This window comes from Oryctolagus cuniculus, chromosome 10, assembly GCF_051225735.1.
Source record: "Oryctolagus cuniculus isolate XC-2025 breed Fujian yellow rabbit chromosome 10, ASM5122573v1, whole genome shotgun sequence".
Lineage (NCBI taxonomy): Eukaryota > Metazoa > Chordata > Mammalia > Lagomorpha > Leporidae > Oryctolagus > Oryctolagus cuniculus.
In genome coordinates, this window is record NC_142876.1 from 102,389,789 (window position 1) to 102,406,840 (window position 17,052).

General features: G+C 51.0%; 1 protein-coding gene across 11 annotated transcripts in view; it reads right to left on the reverse strand.

Moving 5' to 3' along the window:
* Nucleotides 1–17,052, reverse strand: part of DHX30 (DExH-box helicase 30) — a 40,372-nt gene that overhangs the window by 4,062 nt on the left and 19,258 nt on the right. For 9 of the 11 annotated variants that reach the window (XM_051852489.3, XM_089306386.1, XM_070050916.2 and 6 more), the window contains 6 exons: nt 13,178–13,308; nt 12,389–12,499; nt 3,443–3,744; nt 2,953–3,073; nt 2,170–2,319; nt 279–431 (listed from right to left, as the gene is read on the reverse strand). In XM_051852489.3, the coding sequence (XP_051708449.1) occupies nt 279–431; nt 2,170–2,319; nt 2,953–3,073; nt 3,443–3,744; nt 12,389–12,499; nt 13,178–13,308 (968 nt within the window). Of the gene's footprint in view, nt 1–278; nt 432–2,169; nt 2,320–2,952; nt 3,074–3,442; nt 3,745–12,388; nt 12,500–13,177; nt 13,309–14,753; nt 14,924–15,293; nt 15,566–17,052 lie in introns of those variants that run through there. The other 2 variants (XM_070050920.2, XM_008260557.5) reach the window with 2 other exon arrangements.

The window sequence follows — 17,052 nt, forward strand, 5'->3', positions numbered from 1 at the left end:
AAGCATGGCTTGCCTGTTCCCACACACACACACACACAGCCTACACAGGCGCACCAGGCTCCAATGATGTGGCCCTACCCTCTAGGCAGAGGACTTGGTCCGTGACCAGCCTGGGACCCATGGGGGCAAGACCAGGCTGCTTGAGGTGGGCTTGGAGGGGGGGGGGTGTCCCAGGTTCCATCAGTGGAAAATGGGAGGGGTGGTCCCCACTGCCTGTTACAGGTGGAGGCGACCAGACTGCAGGGAGTTGGTGGGGAGGGGTATCTGGGCTCTCTTACGTGATTTAGGAAGGTCTCTATCTTGCGGAGGATGGGCTCCGGCACCTGGATGGTACACGGCCGCCGCTGGGTCTCGCCCAGTTCCCGCAGGGAGGCCAGGTTGTACATGGCATGGGTAAGCGGCTCGTTGTTCCTGTCCACCAGGCCCAGGCTCTGCAGAGAGGAAAGGCAGCCCTCGATCGAGCACTGCTCCAGCTCCCCGAGAACGGGCCCCGACGGCCTCGGGAGCTCCACAGAAGCTGCACCAGCAACCTCTTCCAAGAGCCGGCTTCCTGCTCACATGCTGAGAGTAAATCAGGAACCAGGAAAATTTCTGTCCCCACAAAATCCATTTTAAAAAAGTTAGTTAAAATGAATTCAAGGCAAACTAAACCTGAAGTAGCAAAGTACAGCAGTGCCACCGGCCCCAAGTGCGGTGCCCTGCCAACAAACTTCTGAGCAGCTGGAACCCGTGGCCCCCCAACAGCCCGAGACCCATCTCCCCTCCAGACTCCCGACATGGGCCACCAGGAACCAGCTCAGCCCCGAGCAACTCTGCCGCATACCCTGAAGGCGCCTCTTCTTTGGACCTCACCAATGCCGGGTCAACCCAGTCCTGCTCCAGCTGCCACAGCCACCTCCTGGTCTCTGGGTGGCCCTTCCCATCTGTGACCTCATCAGTGTCCATTTAGGCAACATGATAAAATAAAATATGCCTCTTGAGGGATAATACTACTGCTCCAAGCATCCCCTAAAGCCATCTCACCAGGAAGCAAATCCATTCTGACCCCCTAGGCCAAAGTTCACCTCGTCAATGACACCCTGTGCTTCTGTCACCTCCAAGGTCTGCACTCTGCTCCCCATCCAAAGCCCAGATCAGACGCTCCATCCTTAAGTAGGCTTCCCCTACAGGAATCTCTGCTTCGGTTAGGTGTCAGGACCTCAGACACGGGGATCCAGTCCCTGGACTACACACAGGTCAGTGCCAACATAGCCCCCGTCCTCTCTTAGGACTTGGGGTTTTACCAGGCAGCCTCGCCGACAGGTAGCCATCCAACACTGCGGCCAGCTGGAAGCTTGCTCCTTCCGATAGGCCTTTACCACGTCCACATGCTTCTGACCATCAGTGGCTTGCGTGAACTGAGCACAAATTCAGGCTTCCACACAGATCTGCCAGTCAGTCCTCGTTCTGGCCCCTGGAGCCAAGGGAAGCACATCCGTTCCCTCTTCCATCTCACCCCATCCCTGCTCGCCCTTCTCCTCTGCTTTCGCGGTTTCCTCAGCTGCCCCCATCAGCTTACCCAGATGCGGTTCCCAGAGCCGCCTGCACCAGAAGCACACCTGTACACCTGACCGTGCAGAGCACAGCAAGGTGGCTTCCCCTCCTGCAGACCCCTCAGCCGTCAGCTCACAGCACCAACAGCCGTCTCAGGCAGCTGGTGTAGTGCTGACTCCACTCCTATGCCCCTGCTCCTACTTACAAAGCTGCTTCAGCCAACTGACTCGCACGTCACATGGCCTTCACCCTGAGGTTGCTGGCTTCCCAGACCCACATCCGATCCTTCATTTTGGCCACCAAGTCCAGGTCACTGGGGTCTTTCTGGACAGTGTCCACCTCTCATCCCAGCACCGCCACCACACCCAGTATCCTGCCACTCAGAATGATGGGCAAGTCTCCTGGCTTTCCCAGGTTTTGGTCAAGTACAGAGAAGGCTGAGCTACAGGCAAAACACCTCAGAAGCACTGGGGAAACCATGGACTCGGCAGCCACACAGCCTGCCAACGAGCCTCAGACACCAGGACATCGGCCTGCTGTGGCTTCATGTCCCAGAAACGTGGAGCCGTCCTCCCCAGTGTAGAGGGCAGCCCCCAACACCCTCATGTACCACACCAGGGACACTCCTGCACTCACCTTCAGCTTCTTGCAGGCCAAGGCTGCTGCCTTATTCTCAGCCTCTGCTTTGCGGCGCCCTTTGGCAACAAAGGTCATAGGACAAGGCCAGAGCAGGGTGAGTGTAGACAGCTTGGTCTTGGTGCCCACAGTATGGAACTGCATGAGGTTCTACATGGAAGACAAGTTGAGAAGGTGACAAAAGGGGACTGAAAAGAGACACGTGGCATTCTCAGAACACGCAGATGCCAGAGATGGAATTAGTAGCCATCTCAGCAGTGCCAGATGGCAGCCCTATCAGAAGCACCACCACACGACCAGAAGCAAGCCCCATGGGGCAAGCACCTAGTCCTGGGCTGGCTTCTCCCGATGCGCCCCAACACGCACAGCAGAAGATGGTGTCTCAGCAATGCCACACTACCTCTGTGCTGCCCACCGTCCTCAGCACCCAGGAGGGCAGCTGTCAGCACGAGCTGGAAGTCAGGCCCGTTCTGGGGAGGTACGAGTGGCTTGTACCTGTCCGGAAGTCTTGCTTACCCAAAGCCCGTGGGCCTGGCTGCAACGATCACAGTCCTCTCATCAAGATGGCCACCCATACCTCCACTCCCCCAGCCTCCAGACCCACTCCTAGGCTCCTGCACTGGGACTCACAGCTGTCCCAGCTGCAAGTCCCTTTTCACCCTCCAAGGAGCCCAAGTCCCTCCAGCTGCCCTCCTACCTGGTCTTCAGGGAAAGCTGACATGGTCAAACATGTCCCTCCCCGCCCCTCACCCAAAGGCTTCCAGGAGGCCCCCCCCAACTCACCTTAGCTGTGGAGGAGGACGTTGCAATCTGAATCACCTTGGCCAGGAGGTTCTTGGGAAGCGGAAACTGGGTCAAAGCCCTAATAGCACTGTCATCGTCTGTCATTTCAAAGGACCCCCCCCTGGGAGGAACAGAAGGTCAGGTGAGAACGTTCTCTCTTCCTGAGACCTGGAAGCCAGGATGCCGGCTGCAGTGTCGCAGCAGGCAGGCTGGGCCTCACCGCTCTCCCTCTGTTCCCCCAGAAAGGGCAGAGGGCAAGCAGGCGGACTCACAGGTGAGCTGCACAGAGCGCCTGTGCTGTGGTGCTGTCGAAGCCGAGCCACGCAACACAGCACCAGAAGTGGCTGTCCCCCAAGAATGAGCAGACACACTAGTGAGTGACAGCACATGCAGGCTGCAATGGGGGACAGAGACCCACTTCAGGAGGCTCCCAGGAAATATGCACCCCTCCTCATGTCACTGGACCACTGTCCCCTGCATCCAGCTATACCTTGAGTCCCTGAGTGGGTTGTGGGAGTCCTGCTGGGTCATGGACAGGAATTCAGTAACATCAATGGTCCCCTCTTCTAGCTCTTCCTCTTCATCTTCCTCTTCCTCCCGACCCAAGGAGCGGGACAGGCCACCTGGTCCCCCTGGCCGAATGTTCTCAGGATTCAGCTGCCGCCAGGAAGTGGGGGGCATGGTGGGTTCCGGGCGCCACCAGCTGTCAGCCGGCGAGCCAAAGCGATCAGCTAGCACTCGGTATTTGGCAGCATCAAACAGTTCATTGCGTGGACCCAGCAGGCCCCAGCCCTGGGGGGAGGAAGGGACACTGTGAGGGTCCACACCATCTTTACTCTTCAGTCTGCCTTGTGTCACAGAGCATCTGTCTAACTACCTCAGCCCCACGGCCAGAACCGGGAATACAGAAAATGCTAAAGAACCCCTAGCTTTGGTGCCAATGTTTTGGTGCAGCAGGTTAAGCCCCTCCTTGTGATGCCAACATCCTACATCAAAGTGCCAGTTTGAGTCTGGCTATTCTACTTCCAATCCAGCTCCTTGCCTGGGAAGGCAGTAGAAGATGGCCCAGGTGGCTGGGTAACTGCCATTCATGTGTGAGACGTGGATGGAGTTCTATTATAGCCATTTGGGGAGTGAACCAACAGCTGGCAGATAACTATTTCTCTGTCACTCTGCTTTTCAAATAATTTTGTTAAAAGATATATTTATTTATTTATTTATTTGAAAGTTAAAGTCACACAGAGAAGGAGAGAGGAAGAGGGAAAGAGGCGGAGAGGCGGAGAGGGGGAGAGGCGGAGAGGGGGAGAGGGGGAGAAGGGGAGAAGGGGAGAGGGGGAGAGGGGGAGAGGGGGAGAGGGGGAGAGGGGGAGAGGGGGAGAGGGGGAGAGGGGGAGAGGGGGAGAGGGGGAGAGGGGGAGAGGGGGAGAGGGGGAGAGGGGGCAGGTGTCTTCCAACCACTGGTTTACTCCCCAACTGGCTGCAATGGCTGGAGCTTCACCAATCCAAAGCCAGGAGCCAGGAGCTTCTTCCGGGTCTCTCATCTCATGTGGGTGCAGGGGCCCAAGAACTTGGGCCATCTTCTACTGCTGTCCCAGGCAATAGCAGAGAGCTGGATTGTAAGTGGAGCAGCTGGGACTCAAACCAGCACCCATGTGGAATGCTGCCACTGCCGGTGGCGGTTTTACCTGCTACGCCACAGAGCCAGCTCCTTCAAATAAATTTTTTAAAAAGCCTAGCTTTGACAATGAAAAATGACAAAATAAATGCTTATATCAATTAAGTTTAAAACAAACCCACAAAGCAGAGGAGGAGCAGAAAGTTCACACACAGAGAACTCGAGATGGCTCAGTGAATGTGGTGACCAGGCCGTGCACATACACACAAGATGCTGTGACTTCTAGGCCGGCGCTGCGGCTCACTAGGCTAATCCTCCGCCTAGCGGCGCCGGCACACCAGGTTCTAGTCCCGGTCGGGGCGCCGGATTCTGTCCCGGTTGCCCCTCTTCCAGGCCAGCTCTCTGCTGTGGCCCGGGAGTGCAGTGGAGGATGGCCCAGGTGCTTGGGCCCTGCACCCCATGGGAGACCAGGAAAAGCACCTGGCTCCTGGCTCCTGCCATCGGATCAGCGCGGTGCGCCGGCCGCAGCGCGCTGGCCGCGGCGGCCATTGGAGGGTGAACCAACGGCAAAGGAAGACCTTTCTCTCTGTCTCTCTCTCTCACTGTCCACTCAGCCTGTCAAAAAAAAAAAAAAAAAAAAAAAAAAAAAAAAAAAAAAAAAGATGCTGTGACTTCTGACACAAGAACCCTATGCTGGGAATACATTCTGCACAAGCAAGTTGAAACATTTCTAAACAAATTATACAGAAATACTCAATGTGAAGCAGGCATTTGGCACAATTGTTAAGATGCTGCCCGGGACACCATTTTAGGTCAGAGCATCTGGGTTCCAATCCCAGCTTCCTGTTGGTGCACACCCTGGCAGGCAGCAGGAAATGGCTCAAATACTTGGGTCTCTGCCACAAATGTGGGAGACCAGATGGAATCCTGGGCACAGTACTGGCTGTTGATCAAAGAGCTCCCTTGATCTTTGTCTCTCTGGCTTTCAAATGAAAAGATAAAAACAAATAAAAATTATTTAAAAATGCTACAGAATTAAAGGATAAAAAAAAAACTTAAAAATGAGCTACATTTCTCTCTACATCAGTAACAATCTATTTGATAAACAAATTATTAAAATCCCATTTATGATACCAAGCAAAAGAATCAACTACTTTCAAAGTACACACTGAAAACCATAAAATAATCATTGAAAGAAAATGAAGATACAAATAAATGGAAAGATAACATCCCATGTTCATGAACTGGAAGAAATAATACTGTTAAAATGTCCACATTCCCCAAAGCAAAACAGAAATTCAGTGCAATCCTGATTCCGAAATTCCAACAGCATTTTCCAAATGAAAAAAATATTAAAAATTCTAAAATACATTTGAACCACAAAGACTTCAGATAATCAAAGCAATCCAAAGAAAGAAAAATAAAGCTGAGGCAGCACACAAACTGATTTCAAATTCTACCACAAAGCTATGATAATCAGGAGTATCACACTGCCACACAAAGACACAAAGAAAAACAGAACAAAATAACCCAGAAATAAATCCAAGTATATATGGCCAACTAATTTTCAATAAGAAAAATCAAGAAAATACAATGGGACAAGGATAACTCTTTCAATAAAGGCTACAGGGAAAACCAGATATCCACAGGCAAAAAGAAGGAAACTGGACCCTTCCCTTAAGCTACATACAAAAATCAATTGAAAAAAGGGTTAAAGACCTAAATATAAGACCAGAGACAAACTTTTAACAAATAAAAACAGGGTAAACATGTGGCATACCAGTTAACACACTGCTTGGGACCGCCACATCCCATATCAAAATACCGGGGTTTGAATTCCAGATCTGTCCCTAACTCTAGCTTCCTGCTAATGCACACCCTGGGCAGCAGTGGATGATGGTCCAAGTGTCTGGGTCCCCGCCACCCAAGTTGGGGGAACTGGAATAAGTTCTAGGCACAAGTTCTGGCCCAGCCCTAGCTGTTGAAGATATTTGGGAAGTGAATCAGTAGATGGAATATCTTTGCTTGCATGTCCCTCTCTCTACCATTCAAATGAAGGAATGAATAAACACATGTATTTTTCAAAACAGGTAGCACACATACAGCCTAGCATTTAGGATGCTGGCCTCCTACATCAAAGTACCTGAGTTCAACACCCATCTCCATTCCCGCCAATGAAGGACCTGGGAGGAAGCATTGATGGCTCAAATAACTGGCTTCCTGCCACCAAATGAGACCTGGACTGAGATCCTAGCTCCCAGTTTCCAGTCTAGCCAACAGCACTGTGAGCATCTGGGGAGGGATCCAATGAATGGGAGAATGGGAGCTGACTCTTTCTCTTCTTCTGCCTCTCAAAAAAAGGCAGGCGGGGTGGAGCGATGGCAGCACCGTGGTGTAGTAAGTTAAGCCACTGCCTGCAATGCCAGCATCCCCTATGGGCAACAGTTTGAGTCCAGGGTGTTCCACTTCTGATCCACCTTCCTGCTAATGCACCTGGGAAAGCTCTGGGCTCCTGGCTTCAGTCTAGCCCAGCACCAGCTGTTGCAGCCATTTGGGGAGTTACCCAGCAGGTAGAAGATCTCGCTCATCTTGTCTCTCTGTAACTCTGCCTTTGAAATAAAAAGGAAACCGTTTTCTCTGTAAAAGGTGGGCAGGGGGCAGTAGGAAATTAATTGAGCGGTTAAGATGCCTGCCTCCCACACCAGAATGCCTGGCTCCAGCTTCCCACCAACGCAGATGCTGAACAGCAGCAGTGATGGCTGAATAAACTGGATCTCTGCCATCAAAGCGGGAAACCCGGCTGAGTTCCCAAGTATTTAAGGAGTAAACCAGTGGAATGGGAGTGTTGACTCTTTGTCTTTCTGCCTCACAAATTTTACTACATTTTTTAAAAGGACAAATAACTAAATAGACATTTTTCCCAAAATAAACCATATAAACAACAAACAGATAAATTAAAAGGTGCTGCACATCACTTATTTGGGAAATACAAATCACAACTACAATACCAGGGCCAGCAGGCAGTGCAGCAGGTTCAGCCACCACCTGTGACGCTGGCATCCTCTGAGAGTGCCAAGCTGAGTCTTCCAATCTAGTTCCTGCTAATGCACCTGGGAAGGCATCAGAAGCTTGGGCTAGATGGAGTTCCAGGCTTCTGGTTTTTGGCTTGGCTTACTCCTAGCCACTGTGACCACCTGGGGAGTGAACCAGTGCATGAAGATCCCTTTCTGTCTCTTCCTCTAACTGTATCTTTAAAATAAATAAAATAAATCTTAAAAACAAACAAACAAAAGCCACAATATGGCCTCATACCTATTAGGACCACTATTATATAAGCCGGCACCGCGGCTCACTAGGCTAATCCTCCACCTTGCGGTGCTGGCACGCCGGGTTCTAGTACCGGTCGGGGCGCCAGATTCTGTCCCGGTTGCCCCACTTCCAGGCCAGCTCTCTGCTGTGGCCAGGGAGTGTAGTGGAGGATGGCCCAAGTACTTGGGCCCTGCACCCCATGGGAGACCAGGAAAAGCACCTGGCTCCTGCCATCGGATCAGTGCGGTGCGCCGGCCGCAGCGCGCCACCAGCGGCGGCCATTGGAGGGTGAACCAACGGCAAAGGAAAACCTTTGTCTCTGTCTCTCTCTCTCACTGCCCACTCTGTCAAAAAAAAAAAAAAAAAAAAAAAAAAAAAAAAAAAAAAACCACTATTATCAAAATGACAGGACAGGATGTGGGAAAAAAAGGAGCCCTATGTACAAGGCAGCCATTATGGAAATCAGTGCACAGGTTTCTCAAAAAAGTCAAAATAGAATCACCATACACCAAGCAAATCAGCACCTTGTGGAGGTATGTGCGTTCTCATTTTCACTGTGATGTTATTCAAAACAGCCACAACATGGAAACAACCCCAGTGTTTGAGCAGTGTATACAAAAGTACTATGTCCCAAAGTTTGTGGAAATGGAATCAAAAGTTTATTTATGGGGCAGGCATTTGGTCTAGTGGTTAAGATGCTACCTGGGATACTCACATCCCATATCAGAGTGCCTGGGTTTGAGTACCAGTCCACTCCAAATTTCAGTGTCCTGCTAATGTGTACCCCAGGAGACAGTAGGTGATGTTTCAAGTAGTTGGGTCCCTGCCACCCAAGAGACCCTGACTGAGTTACTGGCTCCTGACTTTGGCACTGCCCAGCCTTGGCTGTTGCAGGCATTTGGGAAATGAAGCAGTGACTGGGAATACTGCCTCTCTTGCTCTCTCTCCCTGCTCTACAAATAAATTTTAGTATGTATAAAATGTTTTATATGTATTTATATGCATATAAAACAAATGGCTTAAATATATAAAATATAAATATATATGTATATGTTTTAAAAATAAGCTTATTTGGGACAAAAATTTTGAAGTGCATGAAGTTTTTGAAGATAACTCATATGCATGGACTCAAAAATTTATGAACCATGAACCTTCAGAGAGCACACACTCAACAGAATGCTATTCATCCTTAAGAAAGGCAATGCTGGGGCTGGCACTGTGGTGCAGCGGGTTAAAGCCCTGGCCTGAAGCGCCAGCATCCCATATGGGGCCAGTTCTATTCCCAGCTTTCCTCTTCCAGTCCAGCTCTCTGCTATGGCCTGGAAAAGCCCAAGTCCTTGGGCCCCTGCACCTGTGTGGGAGATCCAGAAGAAACTCCTGGCTTCAGAACAGCGCAGCTCTGGCCGTTGTGGCCATCTGGGGAGTGAACCAGCAGATGGAAGATCTCTCTCTCTCTGTCTCTACCTCTCTTTGTAACTCTGTCTTTCAAATAAATAAAAAGTTAATCTTAAAAAAAAAAAAAAAGAAAGAAAGAAAGGCAACGCCATCATCTACAGTAAAGTAGATGAACCTAGAGGACATTAAGCCAGACACAGAACACTGTACGATCTCACTTAAAGGGGTACACAGACTCTAAAAATCAAATACATAAAAACAGAGTAGAGCAGTGGTTACCAGGAGCAGAAAGGAAGTGGATAAGGAAGAGGACTATAATAAATAATAAAATCATTATATTCTGAAAATTGTGAAGCTCGTGCATTTTAGGTCTTCTTATGCACACACACACACATACACACACACCTGAAATAACTAAGCAATGTGACAGATACATTGATTTGCTTGACCACAGTAATCATTTCAACTGTGTTTGCATGTGTGGATGCAGGTGACTGATATACATACATAACAATAAAAATTAAATTAAGCATCTCCTGGGGCTAGTGTAAGTGGCGTAGTGGGTTAAGCCATCCCCTAGAGTGCCAGCATCCCATATGGGTGTCAGTTCAAATCCCAGCTGCTCCACTTCTGATCCAGCTCTCTGCTATGGCCTGGGAAAGTAGCAGAAGATGGCCCAGTCTTTGGGCCCCTGCACCCACGTGGGAGATCCGGAAGAAGCTCCAGGCTCTCGGCTTCAGATTGGCCCAGCTCCAGCTATTGCAGCCATTTGGGGAGTGACCTGCAGATAGAAGACCTCTATCTCTCTCTCTCTGCCTCTATAACACCACCTTTCAAATAAAAAATTAAAAAAAAAATCTCCTGAGGGGCATGATCATTTCCAGCTGAGAATCACTAAGACATACCCTATACGAGACAGATTCTTTTTTTTTTTTTTTTTTTTAACAGGCAGAGTGGATAGTGAGAGAGAGAGACAGAGAGAAAGGTCTTCCTTTGCCGTTGGTTCACCCTCCAATGGCCGCCACAGCCGGCGCACTGTGGCTGGTGTATCATGCTGATCAGAAGCCAGGAGCCAGGTACTTATCCTGGTCTCCCCATGGGGTGCAGGGCCCAAGTACTTGGGCCATCCTCCACTACACTCCCTGGCCACAGCAGAGAGCTGGACTGGAAGAGGGGCAACCGGGACAGAATCCGGTGCCCCGACCGGGACTAGAACCCGGTGTGCCGGCGCCGCAAGGTGGAGGATTAGCCTGTTGAGCCGCGGCGCCGGCGAGACAGATTCTTGAAACATTAAATATAAGAAAGATGGTTGAGCCATTAAGATTCACCCAGGAGAAGGACAGAAAGAGATTTTAGAGGGTGGGAGAAGAGTGGCCCAGGGAGAAAAGAGAAGCAGGGATCTCCAGGAACTCGAAAGAGAAGTCTGGCAGTGCCAAAGCCACAGAAGCCTTGAACAGAGGAAGGACTGAGAAAAGGCTAAGCCTGGCCAAGTATTGTTCCCATCACTGCACAGTCACCTGGCAATCACCTCTACATGCCAAGCACTACAGGGATACAAAGCTGGCCAGAGGCCAGAAAACAGCCTTGACCTGGGAGAGAGAAAATGTAGATCACAACCCCTGAGAGTGGTCTGCAGTTGAAGCAGGGCCAAAGGAAAAGCTCAGAACACTGCATTCCTGTGAGGCTACAGAAGCACATTAGCAGAGGAACGATCTGAGAAAGCAAAGGGTGAAAGAGGGGAAGGAGAAGCAACACGGAAGGGGGACTGAGAAATATGGTGGAGACGTACGGAGCAGGATTGGGGGCGAGGGGAGGCCTTTTCTCTGCAGAGCAGGAAGGAGCAGGGTCGGTGGAAGCCTGGAAGGAAAGTCGGAGGAAAACACACCCCTCAGCTCCACTACTTCAGAGCAGAGATGAAGTCCTAGGAATCTGAGGAAGTCTGAAAGCTGGCATAGCCACGATGGCAATTAGGGACGGACACAGACTGGCAAGCCCTGGAAAGGCCAGCTCACCAAAAACCTGAAAGCAACTCAGGTTTGACCTCTGGAAAATGAGAAAAGCAATCATAACCATCATCTTTCCATTACAAGACAGGACCATGAGGCCAGTGTGGTAGTAAAGTGGGTGAAGCCACTGCTGGTGATGCCAGAATCCCATACGGGCAACAGTTTGAGCCCTGGCTGCTCCACTTCCAATCCAGCTTCCTGCTAATTGGCCTGGCATTGGCCTGGCCCAACCCCAGCTGCTGTGGCCATTTGGGGAGTGAACCAGCGAATGGAATATCTCATGCTCTCCTCCTCTCTCTGTAACTCCCTTTCAAATAAATAAATCTTAAAAAAAGAAATGGGACCATGAGGACACTTCAAAAACTTGTGGAAAATGGAGTTAAAGGGTTAACCTATTTTGGGGCACAAAATTTTGAAATCCATGCATTTTTAATAATGTATGTCTTTCATAAATTTTTTGAAGACCCCTCATACACGCATACAGGGGAAAATACACACGAAGTATTAAGAAAAAAGAAACAGGCCGGCGCCGTGGCTCAATAGGCTAATCCTCCGCCTGCGGCGCTGGCGCCCCGAGGTGCCGGGTACTAGTCCCAGTTGCTCCTCTTCCAGTCCAGCTCTCTGCTGTGGCCCGGGAGGGCAGCGGAGGATGGCCCAAGTGCTTGGGTTCCTGCACCCGCATGGGAGACCAGGAGGAAGCTCCTGGCTCCTGGCTTTGGATCGGCGCAGCGCCAGCCATAGTGATTAGGGGAGTGAACCAACAGAAGGAAGACCTTTCTCTCTGTCTCTCTCTCTCATGGTCTATAACTCTACCTGTCAAAATAAAAATAAAAAATAAAAAAAAAAAACAGGTATATATCTATCAGGCTAGGCACAAGCAGTTTTTCATAGAGGGGTTCTTATGTGTAGTTTTTGAAACCACTGAAAAATTACCACAGAGGCCAACAAAACAAAATTGACTCCTTCCTTGGCTGAGCAGCACAGAAGGCACCAGGAAGTAGAAAGGGCTCAGGACAGGTGAAAGGCTGAACAGTGTCAACCTCTACCAAGATGCATCTGGCACCAGCACCTATCCCAGCAAGAGGCAAGGGTTTGGCTAGAGCAGAGTCACCTTGAACAGCTGGCAGGCTGCAGCTGCGGCCTGCCGCTCAGCGTCGATCTTCTTGCTGCCATAGCCTTCTACCTCCACGCTCTTGGGCCACTTTATGTGCAGGGTGACTTTCTGGGGAAAAAAAGAGAATCAGGATACTTGCCTGTCCAGACAACAGAACCGTTACAGATCACACAGAGCATCTACAGCAAAGCTGTGGACCTCCCGGCAGCAACACGTCAGGCTCAAAGGTGAGAGTGCAGGTGCACCAACCCTGTCACCGAGTCCTCACCACACCAACCCTGTCACCAAGTCCTCACCACACCAACCCTGTCACCGAGTCCTCACCACACTCTTAATTCTCTCACTCTGGATCGGTTTGCTTCACCTGAAGCTATCTGGCTTCTTCAAGGTACTGTTCTTTCCAGAGGGCAAGCTAGGACCCCATTTTATCTTTATAAATCTTCACTCAGTATGGTCTGCCTACATGTTTCAGTGGGACCCCCCAAGATCTACAAGATCTCTAAGAGCAGGAATTCTAATTACTGACTCCCTGTAGTCCTAGTCAGCCGTTAGGAGACCAAAACCAGGGATCAGTACAGGTGTCTAAGACAAGACGAGGACTGCTCAGCAGCTCTGCCCAGTGTTCCCTGCCTGTAACACAAACCTATTTTCTGACTTTTCTTCAAACTAGCTGGGCTAAGGCTCTCTGTTGACTATTTAATTCAGAAAACCCACTCTACATCCTCCTTGACAAAGAGACCTTAAAAAATAAAGAGCATCGAGCCTCCTTCAGCCACCAGCATTTACCTTTTTCTTCGGTCCATTTGTGTGCACATAGACGAGTTTGTCTTTTGCATGTGAGATGCCGAGAGCTCTTCCTATCACACTGTTCAGAAGGTTTTTGGGCTGTGGGAATTCCTTTAATAGGTCCCTAGAAGCTACGAAAACAAGAACAAAAGCATTTCAATCATTCTTTTTCTTTAAAAAAAAAAAAAAAATCCTGTGGATGTTTATCAGGGCAACCCTGGGCTAGATTCTGAGGATGCTGGCCTGTGACCCCTAACCACCCAGGAGTACCTGGGAAAATAGAGATGGCTTCAAGGTTTGTGGGACAGTGGGGCCAGACCCACTTGTCCGTCATGAAGGAGAAGGACCAATGACCCAATACCACAAAAGGGAACCAGCCAGCATCCTCTTCCTCCTATTTCATAACACAGTTACAGAAATCTGGAGTCCATAAATCCCCTAGAGTCTGACATCTGAAAGAAATCAACAAACAAAAAAACAAAACAAAAATCCACCACACACACACTGGGATCAAGACAGGGAAAGGCCCCTCCTACTGAAAGATCATGGAAAAAAGGATCAGCCCCATGTAGCACAATGGTGAGCTCTGGATCCTGAACACCAGGCCTCTGCTTCCAGCTCTACCGCTGCACTCTACAAAAGAATATGAACAGGGGCTGATTAAAAATCTTCACAGGGACCGGTGCTGTGGTGTAGTGGGTAAAGCTACCACCTGCCATGACAGCATCCCATCTGAACACCAGTTCCAGTCTGGCTGCTCCACTTCCGATCCAGCTCCCTGCTGATGTGCCTGGGAAAGCAGCGGAAGATGACCCAAGTCCTTGGGCCCCTGCCACTTAAATGGGAAATCTAGAAGAAGCTCTTGGCTTCAGCCTGGCCCAGCTCCAGACATTGCAGCCATCTGGGGAGTAAACCAGCAGATGCAGGATCTCTCTCTGTGTGCGTATGTGTGCGTCTGTCTGTCTCCCTGCTCTGTGTGTAACTCTGCCTTTCAAATAAATAAACAAATCTTAAAAAAAAAAAAAAAAAAAAAGACCTTCACAGCTGAGACACAGGCACACGCTATCCCTTCCTTGTTTCTCTACTCAGGCGAAGAAGGTCCCATCAAGCACAATGAGACCTCATTTCCTTCATCAGTCTGTGGCATCAATCCCAACACATAAATGGGTGATGTATCACACACAAGAGGCCGCTGGAAGCAACAGATCCGAGAGAAAGGGTCTAAGTCTGAGTGGCCCCTCAGGAGATGTAAGATCGGAGACTGCACTGGACAAGCAAAGCTTTTCATTCATCACCCTTTGTCTCTGGCATTGCACTACACCTGAAAGCAGCTCCAAAGAGGAGCTCGGGAGGAGCTGTGTCTACGTTCCTGCACCTTCGCCTCATCATCACCTGGACTGCTCCCCACAACACACCTGAGCATGGTGGCGGGGTGGGTAGGCGCTATCTCTGAAAAAGCTCTTCCAGGAACTGATGTAGCCCGTGCCAGGTTTTAGACTGTATATCCTAGAGGCAGACTGTTTCAACCGGCCAGGATGGAGAGTCCCGCTCAGCCCTGTGCCTTCTAAATGATTACCTTGTAAACCAACGAGGAATCAAGCAGTGAAGAAGCAGCTTCTAAGTAGCGTGGGGGAGGAGGGGCTGGCTCCACCCATCCTTGCTGGACAGAGATACTCTCACCAGTTTCAGTCTACACCATTTAGAAGTCACAAAGCCAAGTTCAGCCATTCTGTCACTACCTGCGGTCTTAAAGTTCAGGCATATTTGGGGCTATTTCCCACAATGGTGAGGTCTTGCCTACCCCTGATGCCCTGACTCTTGGCCACCTGTCCGGGTAGTGATGGGACGTTTATCTGTTTTCCTCCACTCCCTCGAAGTCCCACACCTCTCACCTATTCTTGCCAGGTAAAGGCGCGCCTAGTGTCCACCCGGGCCTGTAACATCTGAGCTTTACCACAGCAGAGCCGCGGCCTGGCAGCAGATGTCACTCTCAGCCACTACTGGAGACAGGGCCTGGGCCGGCCAGGCCCGACTGCGGCCCGAGGCCGGAGCCCCGAGCCGAGCCATCCCAGGAGTCAAGGGCGTCGCGGCCCATTCACTCCGCCACTGCCCTCACCGTTCACCATGCTTCCGTCGCCTTCCCCGGGCCCGCCAGGGACCTCCCCTGCCTCAGCCTCGGCGGCCTCCTTGGTGCGGTCGGGACGGGCGCAGCTTGATGAGAGGCCGCGCGAGCGTCCCTGTCGCCAGGCGGCGCGGGAGCCCGGCGACCGCAGGCGCGGAGAGACGCCGGCAGCCAGCGCCATGAGCCTCCTTGCAGCCGCCATCGCGCTCCCGCCAGCTCCCGCGGCCCGAGCGCGCGGCAGGGACCCGGCAGAGAGTAGAGGCCTGAGCACCGCGCGCCCCCTGCCGGCCGGGCGGACTCCGGGGCCGAGCCGAGAGGGCTAAAACCTTACAGGCGCTCTCTCTGGTCAATCCAAACCCACAGATTCGTCATTGAGATGTGAGGTAGCGAGAGAGAACAGGATATTTGGGAAAATAGTGCTAGGTGTTAGCTCAATGTCCATCCAAGGAAGTGAGCCTAGTTCCCTCTAGGTCCTACCTATTTCATTGTTCCATGCCTATAACCAACCAGCTTGCACTCTACACCTGACAGTGGAGCACAAGGCAACTGCTAAACTGGGGCACTCCTTTCTCATTAAGTGGTTTATAAAGTACATCTGATGAACAATCTGCAGCCTGGTCAGAGAAGACCTCTGAAACACAAAAAGAAAAGATTTAACCACCAGGGCTGGAGTCAAAGGGAAAAATACCTGACCATGGACATTATGCCAAGAACTAAGCTGGTCCAGAATTGACAGTCTGAATGCCACACTTGTTGGAAAGCCTGATGGGACTCCATCTCCAAACTATGAGGACACCTGGGCTGCAGCCAGGCTCCCTCCTCTTCTGCCTCTTGTGGCCTTGAGGAGCAGAGTGTGGGTCAGCAGGGAGTCAGACCGCACCTGCATGTCGTGGGCAGTGCCGGTGCACAGCAAGGGGCCTCTGTCTCAGTTCTGTGGAAGGGGGCAGTGGTCAGAGGTGGGCAGTGCGGGTAAGGATAACTTGAGGGGGAGTGATGTTTGTTTTTCATGCGGATGATCCCCTGGAGAGCTTGTTAAAAACACACTATGGGGTGCCACCCCCAGTTTCTTACTCATTAACTCTGGAGTGGGGACATAGATTCTGTGTTTTTAACAAGTTACCAGGTGATGCTAACCTGGGACCACACTCTCTGTGGCCCAGGGAAAGAGCACGGGATTTGCTGGGCTTAGTCTCAACTCTACCATTGCCCAGAGCCTTGGGCCATTCCATCAATTAGGAAAATCAGGAAAAACTTCCATTTTGTATGGCTGTGGTTAGGATCACAGGAGAAGGTGTAGAAGGTTTTGCAGAGTGCTCTGTTAGGGATACCGCTGCCCCAGGTCTGAGACAACACAGGACAGGTCACTCAGAGACAGATCTAGGCAGGGGGGTACAGCTTCAACTCAAACTCCTCAGTGGGACTTTACCAGGAAAGGGGCAAAAGAAGGTGGTTTTGGGGGCAATTCTGTGACACAGCAATTGTCACAAGGGGACACCACCATCTGTACCTACCAAAATGGGGTTCTCAGGGCCAGCGCCATGGCACAGGGGGCTTAACATCTTAGCCTGAAGGGCCAGCATCCCATATGGGCGCCAGTTCGAGACCTGGCTGCTCCACTTCCAATCCAGCTCTCTGCTATGGCCTGGGATAGCTGTGGAAGATGGCTTAAGTCCATGGGCCCCTGCACCCACGTGGGAGACCCGGAGAAGGCTCCTGGAGCCTGGCTTCAGATCAGCGCAGCTTTGGCTGTTGC